This window comes from Akebia trifoliata, chromosome 1 (assembly GCF_017979445.1).
Source record: "Akebia trifoliata isolate Shusen 1 chromosome 1, ASM1797944v1, whole genome shotgun sequence".
Taxonomy (NCBI): domain Eukaryota; kingdom Viridiplantae; phylum Streptophyta; class Magnoliopsida; order Ranunculales; family Lardizabalaceae; genus Akebia; species Akebia trifoliata.
Genome location: NC_141375.1, coordinates 9,140,206 through 9,158,873, shown reverse-complemented (window position 1 = coordinate 9,158,873; position 18,668 = coordinate 9,140,206). Strand labels below are relative to the sequence as shown.

General features: G+C 36.1%; 1 protein-coding gene across 1 annotated transcript; it reads left to right on the top strand.

The window, feature by feature from the left end:
• The first annotated feature begins 1,678 nt into the window (after positions 1 to 1,678).
• On the top strand, positions 1,679 to 16,810 carry LOC147410658 (protein arginine N-methyltransferase 1.1-like). Its single transcript, XM_086438066.1, has 9 exons — positions 1,679 to 2,048; positions 2,633 to 2,643; positions 5,221 to 5,376; positions 5,752 to 5,815; positions 5,942 to 6,084; positions 14,200 to 14,287; positions 14,589 to 14,704; positions 14,819 to 14,969; positions 16,330 to 16,810. The coding sequence occupies exons 1-9, from the start codon at positions 1,829 to 1,831 to the stop codon at positions 16,533 to 16,535; spliced, it is 1,155 nt and encodes a 384-aa protein (XP_086294192.1). The 5' UTR covers positions 1,679 to 1,828; the 3' UTR covers positions 16,536 to 16,810.
• The last annotated feature ends 1,858 nt before the right edge of the window (positions 16,811 to 18,668 follow it).

Here is an 18,668-nt window from a genome sequence, read left to right as displayed (position 1 = left end):
GCAGCGAGCTGTAACGAGAGAGATGAGGAAGGGATTTACATTCGTTGATAGTCGAATGAAATAGGATTTAGGTTTATTCGTTGGAAATTCAAATAAAGGTGAAGGGTATTTCGATCTTTGTATATAAGTCGTTTTCGATGATCGACTCTGCGCAGAAGCAAATTAAAAAGGCCTCGTTTAAACGTCTCTAAATAAGAGTTGTTTTTTGGTTTTTGTTGATTTTTGTTAGAGTTAAAAGAGCTCAAACGAACACTGCTCATGGGGCTTTTTTGGCTTAAAAGCTAAAAAAGCAAATTGAGTTGGCTTTTAAATTTCAAACAAACAGCCCTTAAGTCTCCGCAATACTAAATTTTTCAAAGAAATTTGAATTCCCTCCTAAACATTTAAAATTTATAAAAGTACAAAAGTAGTTTACTGGTACAATTACTTTTAAATAAATCATTTTGGAAATTTCAAACTTTTAGAAACTTTAAAATAAATCATAAACAAATAAATTACTTTTAAGTTAATAAATATAATAAATCAAAATTAGATAAAAAATTTCTAACAATATTCTCAAAGATGGATATTGATCAAATTAGACTCCACCTTTGAGAAAGGGCTCTCGTGGGACATAAAATAGTGCTTCTAGACCCAAAACATTGGACAAAAAAAATGCATATTTTAATATTATTTATGGGATGTCGTGTATCCCTTAGCACAAAATAACGCTTATCACGAGAGCAATATAAGTATATATCTTGAGATCTACTCCTACAAGTATAATTCCCTAAATCTAACGATGTATACAAAGAAATGTACAAAAAACCAAGAAATCACATAAAATATGTGCTTTGGCTATGCTTTCATCCACGGATTAGAGTTGAGAAAGTTTATTGGTCGTTGAGAATGATTGCAATCCCTTCTTATAAAATCTTTGGTTTCTCCAATCCGAAACCATCTTTTCCTTTTAGTCACCCAAACTCATTTTCTTTCCAAAAACACCATATTTTCAAAATTATGAAATTTAATAAAAAGAATCGTGATAATCTGACTACCCCATGTGGCACACTCAATTGACTCTCTTGACGTGATAAGTTCGGGAGCCGTGGATGCATACGCCTTAGGATGCAAAACTGTACTTACCCATAAAAATGTGTATCCTGAGGCATACAGATCCACAGTTCCCAAACTTGTCACGTCAGAAGAGTCGATTGAGTGTGTCACGGGGGGTACTCAGATTATCATGACTCTAATAAAAAAGTTATTCAAAAAATTTGTTTTAGGGCCTTTACCCTTGAACCCCATCTTCAAAGAAAGTTACATAGTCCCTTCTGCCAATATAATACAAAGCATAAACATAAGAGGACCTCTCCCATCTGCAATAGATCTTACCAAATTAAGAAAAGAATCCCAAAATTGAAACTCTTAAATAATGGAGAGGGTACCTTATTTGGATCATTGTTTTAAAGGTTTTATAGTTGAGTGATATAGAATCTTAAGTTGAAATCAAGTTAAGAAATTTTCAAGATGTGAGCATTTAAATAATTTTGCATTAGTCTCTAATACATGACCAAAGTCAAGGGTATCTCATTTGAAAATACAGGGGGCATTCTCAAATATTTACCAAAAGATGGAGGGCTATATCTAAATCTCCCATAATTTCGTGCCCTAAAAATCCCATTTCCCATCTTTTCTATTCCTGTCGTCAAGACGTAGAGAAAGTCTCAAAACTATTTAATTCCAAACTTCAAGGCACACAACTCTCTCCCTCTGTCTCTCTGGTGGCAACAAAATCATAAACCCTAATTCGAGCAAAAATCACATAAACCCTAATTTGAGCAGAGAAATGGGTCGGCGTAAGAACAACCACAATCAGAGTTCTTCGAGCCAGAACAACGGTTCAGATGTTCTGCAAGTGACAGATATGAGTGTCGAATACGAAGAAGAGTTCGAAGAGACGACCCAGAGTTCGAAACTCGACGACTCAATCTGTGAGGCCGAAGAAACCCTCATTGGTAGCGACAAGACCAGTGCTGACTACTACTTCGATTCCTACTCTCACTTTGGTAAAAATTAATTTAAATTCTTACTTTGTTGTAAGCTCTGTGTTAGCTTGTTTTTAGGTTTATTTGCTTTGGTTTTGTTGCTTTTCTTGATTTTAAATGTTAAACCTTATTTTTTTAGTTCAACGTTGTAGTATAAATATTTTTACATTGAACTTGAAGTTGTAAAGATTGATGCTTTTGAGCAAGTAAGTTTACCAGTTTTGGGTGAGTGGGTTTGTGTTGATTTGGTGGGTTTCATTGAATTTGAAGCTAACAGTTTTTTTTTTATATTTTTGCTTAGTTGAAAGTGAAGTTCAGATATCTTTGATTTTGCTCATTGTTTCGATTAAATGAAATAATCTAAAACTCAGCTTATTTTCATTGAATTTGAAGTTGTAAAGTTTGTTTTCCGACCAAGTAAATTTGCTAGTTGGTGGGTTTTGTTTGAATATTTCAATGAAGCTATCATTTTGTTTGGTTAGTTGAAAGCGACGTTCAGAAATCTATGATTTTTCTCCAGCAATTATATGGATTTTTTATTTTATTTTTAATATAAGTCTAAAACTCACCATTTTGGTTTTTTTGGTTTGTTCTCTTGTTTGCAGGTATTCATGAAGTAAGTTTACCACTCTTTCCGATGTAACGGTTTGGTAAATGTAGATTTTTATGATAAAAAGAACATAAAAGGAACTTCAATTAGTTGATTTCTGTTACTTCACTTAATGATTTTTTATCCATTCTTTGTTATTTAAACTAGGGAGGGGTGCAAATAATCCATTGCTTAAGTTGTTTTTGTTAGAATCTAAATTCTTTAGTCAGGAGTGTCTTGTTGAAAACTCAAACTCCTTCACACACAATGCTTTGCATCCTCACTAACTAATGGCCTCAACCATTAGTTAGGCATGTGTTAGCGTGTTTGAAGGAGTCAGGTTTCAAAGTCCACTCCTGAGAGTAGAATATACCGTCACCTTTGCTGAACTAGGGAAAGTGCTATACACAATGGATGTTTGTGCAAGTATTTGCATTGCTATAGAGAATCGGTTATGGAACGAATGGGGCATGTGTTGCTTAAGTAACGGTATTGCATAAGGTATTTGTTTGAATGAATCTCAATAGTTAGAAATACCAAAACTAAATGCGTGCGGATTAAAAAAAGGAATACTAATTGAAAACTTAAAACAACTAAATTTATATTATCCTTACTAAATTGGAATAATAAATGTGTATCACCAGCCTCCTTTCCAGTGATAGTCAATGGGGGGGGGTATTCCCTAATATCGGACATTTACAGGGGGTAAAACTGAACTCCCCCATTCCTTTTAAAAGAATAAATGTAATCGCATTAGAGTAGACCATGGTTTCAATTGGGTGCTTGTTGAAGAATGAGCCAATGACTTGTAGTAATGTGGAACTCAATCGATGATGAGAATCATTACAATTTTATTTCCCTAGTGGCGAAATCTTCCCAGTCAAGGAAAATTGATGGGGGACATCAAATCTTAAAGAGTAGATTTTAATTTTTTATTTAGATTTCTATTTTAAAGCTTTATTTTAGTGCTTAGGATGAGTATTTGAGGTTATTTTCATGTTTTGTTAGCTTATGGTGTTAGTATAAGTGTTTAGGGGCAATTTGGTAGTTTTATATTGATATTTTAATGAGTTTTCATAGGCTGAAAATTCAAGGGAAATAAAGTTACGGGATTGGGACATAGATGGTATTTTTGCTTTTTTTTATTTATTTAAGTTGTTTTAAGTTTATTTACAACCATTGGATCTCCTTATTTTAGTTGGATGGTTGAGATTAGATTTAGGGTTTAGAGAACATTACAAGTACTTGCATCTTGCTGTAATTTTCTTCAATGATGAATAAAATTGAGATTGAAGTTTTTGATAATTCCCATAAATGGTGTGGTGTGGGGCCATTTTGGAGTGAGTCCAATATCTCTTTCTTCTTCTAATTTTTATTTTTTTTCTTGATTTTCTTGAATTCTTGATTCTTAAAACCATTTTCTTGATTCTTGATTTCTTGAAGTTTTGGATTCTTGAAATCCCTTTCTTGATTCTTGAATCGTTTATCTCCTAAACCAAATCTACCCTATACTCAAACACCCTGAATCCCCTATTTTTCCAAAATCAAATTCCATTTTCTTATCTCTCCTCATCATCTTGCATCATGTAGTCAATGGCTTGGTTAAGGGAACTTAAAGAAGTTATATCAAAAGCAAGTCGTTGGAGCAATTATCATTACTATGGACCCCGACCACGGTGGTTTGTGCATGACCAAGATGAAGCTTGGGTGAAACTAAGTGGTGGTCTGAACAGACTAATGCTAAAGATCAACGGATAAGTTCTCGAAATTGAAGCTAGCGGTCTTACTTTGAAATGTGTTGAGACGCAACAATCGACTGGACATCTAGGGTATATCACCATTTCATTGTAAGCTGCAAGAACCTAGCCAGCTCTGGTCAAACTTTGAATACTAGATACAGAGGAATGTTTTTTTCCCAAGTGTTAATGTCAAATCATTTGATATCATTAGGGTTATGAGCACATTATACACTTTTTTAGACTTACGCGCACTCACCAGTGCTTTTCAAGTGGCTGCCTGTTGTTTTTAGTTGTATGCCTCAGTTGAATTATAAGTAGATAGGTTCCTGTGAGTGTTTATTTTTCTTTTGATAAGTGTAAATTTTTTTTAATTAAAAGAAAAGGGGAAGGAGGCTGAGATGGTGCCCCCCTATACAGAGAAAAACAGTATAAAAAAAAAAGAGAGAACCCCTAAAAGGATCTCTTCACAAAAAGCATCCCATCTGAGCCTCCACGCATACTCACCAGTGGTTTTCCGTGGCTTGAAGTTTTACTTTGCTCTCATGATTGAGTGTTTGATGTTCTAGGTGCTTTAAACATCATAAACATGCAGGAATGCTTATTTTGATGGCTTGAATTTTTCTTCACTCACTTGTATAGATATTTGTTGTAAATAGTTACCAATTGCTTGTTGCTTAATGTTGGGTCGAACTACTAGCGAAGCAGGTGCTTTTTGACCTGCAACTTATATAGCGTTCACATGTTTGTCCTTGTTTAAGTACACTTCTGTTGTTTGTTATTATGAAGAAAAATGCATCGCCAAAGAAAAACTCATCTCCAAAACCTTAAGACATTGTTTTTTTATATGATAATCTTTACCTTACAGGAAATGTTGAAAGATACAGTGAGGACTAAGACGTATCAAAATGTTATTTACAAGAATACTTTCCTCTTCAAGAATAAAGTTGTTCTTGATGTGGGGGCAGGGACTGGAATTTTGTCCCTCTTTTGTGCAAAGGCGGGGGCCAAGCATGTTTATGCGGTAGGTGATTTTATTTCCTTCTTTTTTTGTCTCAAATATTCTGTTGTCATTTAGATGATTCTTTTCATACTTATGACATTTAGAATTAATATTTCTATTGTTATTTGGAGTGTAAGTACTAAACTCTTTTTGGCTGATTGTTGCACTAAGTAGTTAGTACTCAGCAGTTACTATTGTCATTTTTCTGCTTACAAGCAATAGTGATGTTGCATTTCTTTTTTCATCGAATTAAAATAGAATTGGGCTATGAATGTACATGTTTTGTGTTTTTATGTGGTTCAGTTATTTAAACAATTTACTTCCTCACTTCCAGAATATGTGGATTTATCATTTTGGCAAAATCAATTGATGAAATGAAAACCCATTTTCCCGCAGGTGGAATGCTCCCAAATGGCTGACATGGCAAAAGAAATTGTTGAGGCAAATGGATTTTCTAATGGTGATTATTATTTGTGGAAATTTGTTAGCCATAGTTATTTTCTACTATGTTGCCTCATGTTTCTTGGTACTGTCTCTTGGTAAATTACCTGTTTTCTGTTCACCCACTTTGTTTTCATTTTTACAGTTATAACGGTTTTGAAGGGAAAAGTTGAAGAGATTTCACTTCCAGTCACCCAAGTAGATATTATCATTTCAGAGTGGATGGGCTATTTTTTGTTGTTTGAGAATATGTTAGACACGGTTTTGTACGCACGTGATAAGTGGCTTGTAAGTCATTCATTCCTTTCACAGATTCATATTTCACATTCCATGCATGATTTATGTTTTTCGGTAGCTTCTGTTGTGCGCAGGCACGTTAGTGCATTCGTGCATATGCCTACTTTTTCTTTAAAAGTACAATATATATTTTTTCCTGGATATAGTGAGCATATTTCATTTTTTTTTTTAATTCAGGTCCATGCAAGTTTAAAGAAGTAACAAAATTTTATATCACTTTAATCAGGTAGCAAGAATACTCATGATTGTAAAATTTTAAAATTAAGAAACCATATTGAGGAATAATAGTAGTGGTACCGCTGCAAAATCTCATTTGTAGTATCCTCTGTGCGCAATCTGCTTGCTCAGTTAACGAAGTGAATCTATCATTGGCTCGAGAAAAAAGTTAATCTCCATTAGTTGATTTCTGAAAATTTGGAAGTGTTCTTTTTTTTATGAGATGTCCAATGGGCCATTAGTCTCATTCTTTCATATTTTTAAAGATAACAAACTATTTGGGCCCGGAAAATTAGGCTATGCCGTCCATTTAAAGTTAAATCCTCATTTTTCGTACAGATGAACCATGGGTTGGCTTAAGTTGTATTTTACTGAAAGGATGACTAACTATTCATACAAAATAACACAAATTTTGAGATTGATTGAGAACTTACAATCTTCTTCTTCCTCTATCTTTCTTCTTTGATGGTCCACACTCCATCTCTCCTCACTCGTTTCCTCATTTCGACCTAGGTGACTGATGATTGCATGTTGGCACGGGTGGAGGAAACAACTCAATGGTAAGACTTAAAAGATCACAAATTAATGCAGGACGGTGAAAACCAACCTAGAATGATAAATCTAAGATCAAGAATAATCTACTAAAGCAATTAAAGTATAAACCAAACACTCATTCAACCATAAAACAATCAGAAAGTCTAGTTACCAGTTATACCAGATTCTAAGGTAATCACAATCCCACAATGAATCCCTCAAGTATTGATTGAAGGGATGCCAATAGAAGAATGATCTTCCGCTAGTTTAGGGTTTCAATGACTAATTCAAGTGGAGTCTCTTAATCCAATTAAAGATTTGAAGACAAGTCTAGGCTCAAGTGGTTATCTTTTAAAACATTTGAATGCACTAATATGATGAAATTAGGGTTCTACGATGACAAACAAAATTCTTGCAGCATATAGGTTCTAAAATATTAGAGAAAAGAGTAGAGAAGGAGCTGGTTTTGGGACTGTGGATCTACAGAAAGGTTAGGGTAGAATGTTTTGAGAGTATGATTAGGCTAATGGGTTTAGATGGGGTATATGGGCGGCTGAAACAGTTCCAGCATGATATTAGGTTAAGCGGCTAGTTTGATTTAGGTTAAGGTTTTGGGTTGGCTTCGGCTTCGGCTTCTGTTTAATGGGCTTGGTGTGGTTTGGCTGGGTTGTACAGGTGCAGGGATGGCTTCAGTTGGGTTGTTTGCAAACTCCATCCATGTTGTGCCGTGAAAGATCTCTATTAAATTTTCAGTGTCTCTTTATTAAACTGGTAGGTTAGAAAAGTGATCTAAATTAGAACTTGTTTACCTCAAGGTTCCTATACTTTCAAGATGCTAGCTTTCTACTCAGACATCTCTAAACTAAGACTTTGCCAAGGCTTAGATAGTTATCTTGTGCATGCTTTCCCTTATGTTAATGGGTCTCAAGTCAGAAATATCACCAGCCTCTTGCTTCTTAGGGTAAGAGGGGCAAACATGCCATGTATTTGGATTTCTTGAACTACCTCATAAAATCACTCTCATCAATGTCCCAACTTTGTTTATGTAAGGCCATAGCGAATCCTTTATGTTGTGGAGCTGTATCCCCCTCCATGGCCTTTATTGAGTTCCAAATTTCCTCCTCATTCACTAGTCTCTCCAACCACATCTGGGTTTTAAGAGTCAATATAATCAAACACTAGGCCATTCAAAGTGGTTTGTTGGGAGAGGTTTCAGATAAAGCTTAGGGAGAGGTTTCGAGGACTTTGTGTTCAAATGGGATACTTTGTGCTCATTGTAGTGTTTTGTTCTCTTTTCTTTTTGTATAGTGACTGGTCACCTCGACTGCCTTTTCCTTTTCTTTTTTTAATAAAATTCAGTTTACCTATAAATAAATAAAAATACTCCCCCGCCCCTGGTCCGATCTTATCCTCCTCTTAAGATTCTACCATCTATTTTAGGACTAGAGATTATGTATCTACATACATTAGATATTTTGTGGAAATATCTTGTGTTGTCCCCTTTCTTGAACCACCTAACTCTTACAATTTTGCTTCCAACTTATTTCCTCTCACTTAAACCTTTGGATATTCCACTGTCAAATTATTTTAACTATTACTCCCCTCAAAAGTCAAGCAATTCCCTTTTGCTTTGTTTTCAATCAAGACGATCTCTTCCAATGTGAATTTTTTTCTTTAATCTATTCTCCCAAGTTCCCCACAATTCCACACTTTAATTTTCTCCTTATGTGGTTGAGTTTGCTAAAAAAAAAACAAATTCTCTTTGCCCTCAAAAGAAAAGGAAGCTTGCCATGCTAACATTGTTCTCTGATGAGTCTTTAAGCCACCTATCTTCAAATCTAGGGTGGGTCCTTAGATCTCTCATCTCAATCAAGGAATAAGAGGGTGTCAATTTAGGGATTACTGTACAAGTAACATTCACAAAGTCATATTCTCAATTTCCATCACTTAAGAATTTACCAAATTTTCTTTATTCAACCAAGCGTAAGAGGTTCCTTCCAAAGGGAGATCTATTAGAAGGTTCTTATTGAAAAAAACCCCCAAAAAATCTAATGTCTAAACACCCTACTGCCACCTTTCTGGTCACGGGAGTATTTGATCACAGTAAGGTCTCCTCCTATAAACAATCATAATCCCTAGAATAAGTTTGATGTGAACTTCTTGTATTAAAACAATGGTTTAGTATGAATATCATCCACCATTATGATATTCAGCCCATCCACCTTTCCTTTGTTCCCAACAATCTAGCAGTTTTCTGAGTTCCTTATCCGCAGATATGATTTGAGACATACTAGTTTCACTACTAATCCCTTGCATTACATTTGATTTTACTTTTCAGAATAATTGAGTGTACTAAGATTCAAAGGCTTATTGTCACCTCTCTTTTCCCCCCGCACGCACCCATTATCCTAAGAGATGTGCTTCATGATATTCATATTAAATCATTGTTTCATAATTCACATCATCCTATGATCCTCTAATGGATTCGTACAAGGATCAAGGTTGGGGTACATGGTTAGGAGGGGTAATGGAGAATGAGGTAACATCACTAGACCCCCCAACTGATCATAATATAATTGCTGAAGTGGATGAGGACTTGTGGAAAGGGTTATTGGAGGAGACGTTTGATTGGTTGATAAGTAGGATGTCGAGCATAGCTGTCTCAATGAGAGTTTATTAGACTGGGAGACAATTATACCAACTCTTATTTTGAGAGTTACTCTGGGGGATAATAAGGAACTTAAGGTACCAATTTGAACAAACTTCTGAAAAATGGACCAGAATAAGTGGGAGAGTTGAGGGAATCAATAGGGTTGAGATTGAAAGGGGTAGTCAGGTTACTGAGGGGATCGAACTAGGAGAGATTCCCGTTACGTCTAAAAGGGGTTTAAGATAAGGAAAGAAGTAGAGGGGCTTGTGAAAAGCTTGAATGATCCAGCTCTTAGGATGGAGGGATCGAGGAGAAAAACACAGGTGGCACCTTGTTTTAAATGATTAAGCTGCTTGCTTGGAACGTTAGAGGTTTAGGGGATAGGAGGACAAATACAGTTGTCAAAGTGATCATTAGGTCGAGCAAAGTGCATTTGGTTGTTCTTCAGGAGTCAAAATTGAGAATGTGTGATGATGCAATTAGGAAGGAGTTGGAGGGAGGGGGGGGGGTTGGGGGATTGTTTGGTGGTGTTGGTAGCTAATAATTGGAGCGTCTGGGGGCATCATTGTCATGTGATAAGATTTGGGTAGAGGATACATTAGTTGGTGCATTCTCGGTCTCTGTGTTGTGTAATGTGGTGGGTGTAGAGTTTAGCTCGGTTTTTATAGGTGTGTATGGCCCAAATAAAGAGTCGGAGAGATCGCAATTTTGGAATGAGTTAAGAGATGTGGCAAGATACTGGGATAGGTCGTGGTGTATAGAAGGGGACTTTAACACGGTTGGATTCACAAGTGAAAAGAGAGGCAGTCATCGACTATCCAAGAGCATGCGGGACTTTGGTCATTTTATTAATAAGTATGCTCTGGAGGATCCCCCGTTGGAAGGTAGAGCTCTCACCTGGACCAATAATCAAGCAAAGACCAAAATGTCTAGGTTGGACATATTACTAATGTCGGGCTGTTGGGAGGACCATTTAAGTGGCTTCTCTCAGTTTGCGTTGCCTAATCAGGTTTCAGATCACTATCTTATAATGATTCAGGAGGTGGTGTTGATGGAAGAAGTGAGTGGTTGATAAGAAAGAAGAGTATTTGGGGCTATCAGGAGATGAGAAGTTAGAAAGAACAAACGTAAGGGCGGAGTTTCAGAAGGTGGCGTTAATGGAAGAAGTGAGTTGGAAGCAAAAGTCGCGTGTTAAGTGGCTAAAGGAAGGAGACAATAACATGAAATTTTTTCACAAGGTTGCAAATTTTAATAGGAGTTATAACCACATCAGAAGTCTCAAGATTGATGGGGGGTGCATGTGGAGGACGAGGAGATGAATAGATAGACAAGGGTGAGAGTTTTATAAAAAATTATTTGAAGAAGATCAAGAGGTTCGTCCCACTCTCGAGCTTCTTGAGTTGGGTTCCATCTCATCCGTGCAGAAAGGTTGGCTTGAGAGGTGTTTTGAGGAAGAGGTCTTTGAGGCACTGAAGTCGTTGGGTGGGGATAAAGCTCCAGGTCCTGATGACTTTACTATGACTTTGTTTAGAAAATGTTGGCAAACGATAAAAGGGGATTTGATGTCTATTTTCAAGGAACTCCATGAAAGAAAATATTTGGATTATGGCCTTAACAACTCCTTCATCGCCCTGATTCCTTAGAAGGTTGGAGCTAATGACTTGGTAGACTATAGATCGATTAGCCTAGTGGGATCAACTTCAAGATAATATCAAAGGTATTGGTTGATAGACTGAAAATTGTGGTTGATGGCTAGATTGGCCCAGAACAAGGGGTGTTCATTAAGGGGCGATAAATTCTAGACGGTGTTTCTGTAGCTAATGAGTGCATTGATTTAGGAAAAAGTTCGGGCAAGCCGAGTCTAGTATGTAAAATTGACATGCATAAGGCGTATGATCACATCAATTGGGCTTTTTTGAAGTATTCGATGAAGTGAATGTGTTTTGAAGAAATGTGGATAGAGTGGGTGATGAAATGCGTGACAACGACTTATTTTGCAATTCTGGTGAATGGTAGCCTGATTGGATTTTTTAGGAGTTCGCGTGGTTTGAGGCAAGGGGATCCTTTATCACCATTGTTGTTTGTGTTGGTAGTGGAAATCTTGGGGGGGGGGGGGTTAAGAAGGGCTACTGAAATCGGTCAACTATCGAGGTTTTCGATAGGAGGGGAGGATTCTAATGTGATTTTCGTACAATTTGTTCATGACACTCTAGTTTTCCTCGATGCAACAGATGATCAGGTTAGGTTTTTGAGGGGTGTGTTGTGTTGCTTTGAGGCAGTTTTAGGTTTGAGGATCAACTTTGGGAAGAGCATTTGGGGTTGGGGGTTTGGCAAGGGTTTGTAGATGGCCGGCCATGTTTGACTATCAAACAGAATCTTTACCGACTTCATATTTGGGCTTACCCCTTGGAGCGGAGTATAGGTGCAAGTCAATTTGGGATTCAGTGATCAAATGTGTGGAAAAGAGGTTGAGTTCTTGGAAAGCAAAGTATTTATCTAAGGGAGTGAAGCTCACTCTAATCAAGAGTACATTGGCAAGCATTCTAGTCTGTCACCTATCCTTGTTTACTATCCCAAAAAGTATGGAGGAAAGATTGGAAAAATTGGTTAGGAATTTTCTATGGCATGACAAGAATGGCCAAAAGAAACATCAGTTAGTGAAATGGAGGGTGGTTTGCGATGCTAAAAGGTATGGGGGTTTAGGTATAAGGGGTTTTAAGATTTTTAATAGAGCTTTGTTAGGTAAGTGGTTGTGGAGATTTGGGGTAGAAATCAATGGTCCTAGGAGGAAGATTATTAGGACAAAGTATGGGGAAAGTTGGAATGGTTGGGAAAGTGGGGAGGTCAAATCGTCTTATGGGTGTAGTGTTTGGAAAGGAATAATGAAATTTGGATTGGATTTTAACAAGTGGGTGCGGTTCAGGGTTGGTAAGGGTGAGAGTCAGAATCTGGGAGGATAGGTGGTGTGGAGACTCAGCATTTTGTTATAGCTTCCCTCATCTCTACAACCTATCGTTAAAAAAATGGAGGTCATTTGCTAATTTCTTGAACCTTGAAGGAAACGAATAGGCATGGGACCTAGGTTTTAGGAGGGGTTTTATTGATTGGGAGATGCAGGATCTACAAGAACTTACAACTCAGCTTGATCTAGTTAATTGGGTGGATACGGAAGACGATGCAGGGGAACGGATCCGCACTAAAGGTTCTAACTTTAATGTGAGCTCCCTTGCTTCATGTATGAATACTCCTTCATAGTCCATATTGCAATTTTCTTTTAAGCTCATTTGGGGTTCAAAAGCTCCCACAAAAGTTCGGTTTTTCACTTGGGCTGCTTGCCATAACAGACTCTCGACCATTGATTTCCTTATCAAAAGAGGATTGATAACCCCCAATTGTTGTTTCTTGTGCTTTTTGAACGGAGAGTGTGTGGACCATATATTAATCCATTGTGAATATTCTTCTTACATTTGGTCCCATTTTCTGCATTTGTTCAAAGTATATTGGGCTTTTCCAAATTCAACTTTGTCGATGTTTGAGGGTTGGGATTCTACCTTGTTTTCGGGAGAAAGAAAATCCTTTGGAAATTAAGTTCATTCGCAATTACGTGGGGGCTTTGGTTGGAAAGGAACAAGAGGATATTATGCTTCTCCTAGAGATACTATGCTGAATGTTTTAGGGCTATTATTTTTTTGGTGTAAACTTTATCCCAATTTTAAAGTGGTTTTCTTCGAGGAGTTTGTATATCGTTGGGACCCCTTGTGTGATTGTTGATCTTCTGTTTTGGTTGGTCAACTCGACTGATTGTTGTATTTTCTTTTACTTAATGAATTTATACTTATAAAAAAAATACTCTTTAGTCCTTCCCATCATCAATGCGAAAGCCCTCACTCTTTCCTGTCTACTGTATATTTGAAAGGAATTGACACTTGCTGCATGTTAAGAGCTACCCCTTCTGTCGTGGTGTTGATAAAGCTCCTGCCTCGATCATGATCAGAGGATAAAATGAAATTCTTCATCAAAAGCAACCAGGAAGACTGGAGAGTAAGATATCGCCTATTTATCCTTGCATTTGCTGATCCCTTGACGTCTGAGGAATGAGATTAGGAGTTAGAAAGCACACGAACTCGTGCAATTAGTCCTGTAATAAGGTACTAAACAACAAATAATTGAAGTATATCATCTTAAGGTTAGCCAAACATGCAATTCAGGAGCCTGAAAATCAGTTGCAGAACAAACCTGAAGGCTGGAGCAAAATGAAGAGAAATGAATCTGAGAAGGTAATGAGAGAATATCCAGTTATGAACAGAGCATTGTTTATTTGGAAGAATACAACTTAGTTACCTTCACTCGTAAAGGACGACACTGGGTGTTGTTGATAGCAGTAGTCCTCTGCTGCTCAGATTGGAGCTGTTCACTATATCTTGGCTTGGTGCACTAGTCCACCCAGGCTGAGGAATTGTGGTGTTCATTAGATTTACGACAGTTTCTTTCGCTTGTGAACGTATACTTTCTTTCTGTTGTATTGAGGAAGCAAAAATAAGTCATGTAGGGTCATTATACATTGCCAAGTCTGGATACAAAGTTCATATTTACTTGTCAAATCTTTTGGCTCTATAAAAGATTTCTGGACTCAATATTTTCCAACCTGTCAAGTGATGCAAGGTCTGTAATTGTTAATCTGATATTGTGTTAGCTTGGGTTCACAGATAAATGGTGGACTTGTGCTTCCAGATAAAGCTTCTCTCTATTTGACAGCCATCGAGGATGCTGAGTACAAAGAAGACAAGATTGAGTGTATGCCCATTTGCCTATACATATTGATTAGATGTGTGTTGTATCATGAGTGTGTATGTATACCACTACTTCACAGAAATGCTATGATCCCAATCCCATCTACCCAAATAAGTCTTAAAAAATTGCTCCCTTAAATTCCTTGAAAAGATTATACCAGGGAAGGGGAAGACCCATGATTGAAATGATAAGGTCTTGAATCAATTGCTATTGATTCCCAAAGACATGATTATTCCTTTTCTTCCATGTGGGATTGTATTGTGTTTTTTGTTGCCTCTATTAATGGCATTGGTGTACTTTTCAGTCTGGAACAACGTTTATGGCTTTGACATGAGCTGCATCAAGAAGCAATCCATGATGGAACCTCTTGTTGACACAGTTGACCAGAACCAAATTGTCACAAATTCCCAATTACTTAAGGTGATGAAAAGGAAGTCTGCTGTTCTTGTCTTTTAATTATTTCCCTACTGTGTAATTCTAAACTTACTACCATGCTTCTGATCTGTATGGATTTATTTGATTTCATGTATTCAGACGATGGACATCTCTAAAATGGCTTCTGGGGATGTTTCCTTTGTGGCACCTTTTAAGCTCGTGGCAGAACGCAGCGATTACATCCATGCCCTCGTTGCATACTTCGATGTCTCATTTACAAAGTGTCATAAATTGATGGGCTTCTCTACAGGTTTCTTTTTCTTTTCCTTCACCTTGCAGTTTTTCTTCCACTTGGCTGTCATATTAACGTAACACTCTACCTTTATTCATATATGGGACCAACAATGCAAGCCTAACAGTTAGCAATTAGCACGGATTTAGTAACAACATTCTTTATTAATTGTTCATAACAGCGTTACGATGGTCGTTGGTCATCATACTAAGGGTGCAACTTGGTTTGGTTTAGGATCAAATTGGAACCAGATCGACGTAGGTCGGTTCTACTAAATAAGAACCAGAAACCAACCAAATTTCTCATAGATTGGTTGGGTTGGGTTCAGTTCGGTTCGGTTCCATGGGTTGCCAATATCTTATAATCCTCCTTGGAAGCAACATATTTTTAATGAAAAAAATAATAATGGACATGAAATTTCATATATCAAGTCTAATCTATCCATAATTATTTTTCTTAATCTACCATCTAAAAGAGTCATTAGTCTATGTCCCAGTTCGTAAAAGGTAGCAAGTCATTAAAGGTTTGGTTCGGTTCTATAGAGGCCTTGAACCGAGAACCGAATCAAATTGATTGGTTCTCCATTTTCTCAACCCAGAACCGAACCACTACTTGTTCAAAACAAAACCAAACCAGTCCAAAGCTATCGGTTCGGTTTGGTTCTTGGTTTGAACCAAACCAAGTTGCACCCCTAGGTCATTCCACTTCATGCTATACCTTTAAATAATTCCCTAATATAACTGTTGTTATCGGTTGTTATTACCATTTGTAGAGCTGTTCTGTTATTTTAGGTTTTTATAAAATTTTAATTTTATTTTAATATTTCTTTCATAATAAATTATAAAGTGCATAAGACATTATTGTCACTGGTGCTTTAGTCCAAATATTGGGGATGGAATTAGTGAAGAAATAGGTTAGAGACCAAGAAAAGATGGGTGATACAAAATCCTAGGAGGTCAAGTAGATATCTTGTGACATCAAAAAACGAAAGGTATAGGAACAAAATAAACTAGGTAAAACTAGCTTTCAATCGCCTTGTTGATTTTCAATGTCTCGTACTTGGGCATTTTCTTCAGATTTGATCACTTAATCTTGAGAGCATATTGTACAGTTTATTATCATGTTATTTCATACAAAAAATGCACAAACTAATTTCATGAAAAAAAGAAAGAATGAATTTGGGATTGGCTGCATAAATCATGTTCTTTCATTCAAGTTTGTCTCAAACTGTCTTTGACTATTGCAAACGAGTTTCATATTCAATTGTCTAAAGAGTAATTCCATTCCATGTTTCATATTCATCTGATATTTTAAATCCATATCCTTCATTCTGGATAAATCTACCGATTTGTTTCTGATGAGTTTAAAAATCATGCAGGACCGAGATCGCGAGCCACCCATTGGAAACAAACAGTACTCTACCTAGAAGACGTGCTAACCATATGTGAAGGGGAGGCAGTGATTGGGAGCTTGACTGTGTCACCTAATAAGAAGAATCCCCGGGATGTTGATATAACGCTCAAGTATTCCTTGAATGGTCAGCACTGCCAAGTCTCAAGAATTCAACATTACAAGATGCGTTGATGTTGATGTTGATGCACACGTTCTTCTCTTATCCGTCATCTTCATTACGAGAATTCTAGTGATTTCTTCTTATATAAACTGTTAGAACAATTTTGAAAAATAGCAAAGTAACGTCACAATGTAACATTGCTTGCAATCTTGACCCAAGTTAAATTAATTTTTCCAACTTTGCTATTGATCTCAAAATGTAATGGGTTTGGAGTGTTTAGGGTACTTTCAACCATAATTAATTCTCACTTGAAATTAATGTATGCATCACGAATTGCTTGGATTCATTTGGGGGTCTTTTTTCTACTTTTGGTGTGTATTTGGTTTAGAATCGTCCTGTAAAAATTACAAGTTGAAGTTGCTTAGACTTGTTTTGGATTCTTGTTTTCGTAGGAAGCTGGAGTTGTGGAGTTGGGACGATTTTTGTTCTGGGGCTTAATTTGATCCATAATTTCATTCAATGTTGCACAACTTTAAAGTGATTTTAATCGTGAAAAATACTTTCTGAACAGTTGCCTAAACAACTGTAATTTGCTTTCTTTGCTGTAATATGGATTCTTGATTTACCCGTGGTCACAAAATTCGTAAAATTCTTCGAATAAGGGATCAGGATCAGCCAAGTAAAGTGGAATCGGTGAATAAGGTAATATTCTTGGTCTTCAACCCCAAATCAAATATTTTTAACAATCAAATCACAATACATAATCTATAATCCACAAACAATCACATAAACATAATTCATATAGAACAAATTCAAACTATAATCCATAACACAAACATTGTTTAATCAAAATTACATAGACCACAAAAAAGGTTCATAAATAATCAAAAAATGACTACACCACTCCTTGTTGATCTTCATGGTAACAATGATATTCAAAATCCAGGTATAATAAGCGAGCATCCTTTGACGAGATGTTATAGAAGATATTTTTAAAATCCATGCTTTCTCTGAGTGTAAATACTATGTGACAATATTGGTCACTACCTAGAGTAATCTCATCAGCTTCATTAAGAAGTACCATGCATTCATCGAGAGTACACATTTTTAGTTCGTTTGAAACTTTATCTCGATGAAGCTTTAATTGAAAAAGATCTACCAAACCATTGAATTTACTTTCGAAGAACTCAATTCCATTTCTTTTGCATTTTGATCTAGAATCCTTACTCATTGACGACCTTGTTTGTGGTGGTCTTGAGTTTGGTGTCTTATCACTATCATCATTGTCAATGAGATGATTAGGGGGTATATTTTTCTGTGTCGTTGAAATTTATTTAGGGGTATCTGGATCAAAATCATCGGTAATTGACTCATTCATCATGTTCATCATTGCAGATGATTGAATATGAGATCTGATAACTATGATACTATCAAATAACTTATCCAACTCATCTTTGTGCTCCAATGCTTTATAACGAAATTTAATGTCCCTAAGATTGCTATAAAAATGATGAATATTATTAAAAAATATTTTTATAGTTTAAGTGAAAATAAATATATTAAAAATAATTTATTACCAATTCTCTATCCTCCCAACATTCATCGCTCATGATGATGGAATAACCATTCTAACCAATTCTAGTGACATTCATCAGATTGGACTAAGTCTACCAATCACCTTTAGTTTTAATCCAATGATTTTTGAATTGTTTTTATTCAAATTGCATTCATGTTCTCTTGAAAAATTCACTTCGAATAAACTTCCATCCTAACTTGTCTAGGGTTGGCCCATTCCTACAATCTTATATGATTGCTTTAACACATACATCAACAAAAATCTTGTGTAAATATGAGCTCCAATGTGCTTTACCCTTGCCATTTTGTATTGCAACTTGTTTGCCTTTCTCCATATTTGTTGTTTGAGAAGACATCTTGAAATGAAAAAAAAAAAAAAAAAAAAAATATATATATATATATATAATATATATTTAAAGAAATGGACCAAGCCAAAAATCATAGTATGTGAAATAAAAGTAAATATCGTCAAACGATTCAAATCCCAATGTATCATAGAATTCATACTAATCAAACAAACCAATCTAAAAAAATAAAATAAAAGTGTTGATGGTTTCATACTTCCAATGTTCATACAATTTGTATTGTATTCATGGTTTCATACTTCAAATGTTCCAAGTTTTAATCCA

What these genes read in the sequence shown, in the direction of transcription:
- LOC147410658 (XM_086438066.1), top strand. Translation starts at nt 1,829, where the DNA reads ATGGGTCGGCGTAAGAACAACCACAATCAGAGTTCTTCGAGCCAGAAC. An exon ending in CAAAGAAGACAAGATTGAGT is followed by an intron (nt 14,288 to 14,588) that starts GTATGCCCATTT and finishes TGTACTTTTCAG; the next exon opens with TCTGGAACAACGTTTATGGC. An exon ending in CAAATTCCCAATTACTTAAG is followed by an intron (nt 14,705 to 14,818) that starts GTGATGAAAAGG and finishes TCATGTATTCAG; the next exon opens with ACGATGGACATCTCTAAAAT.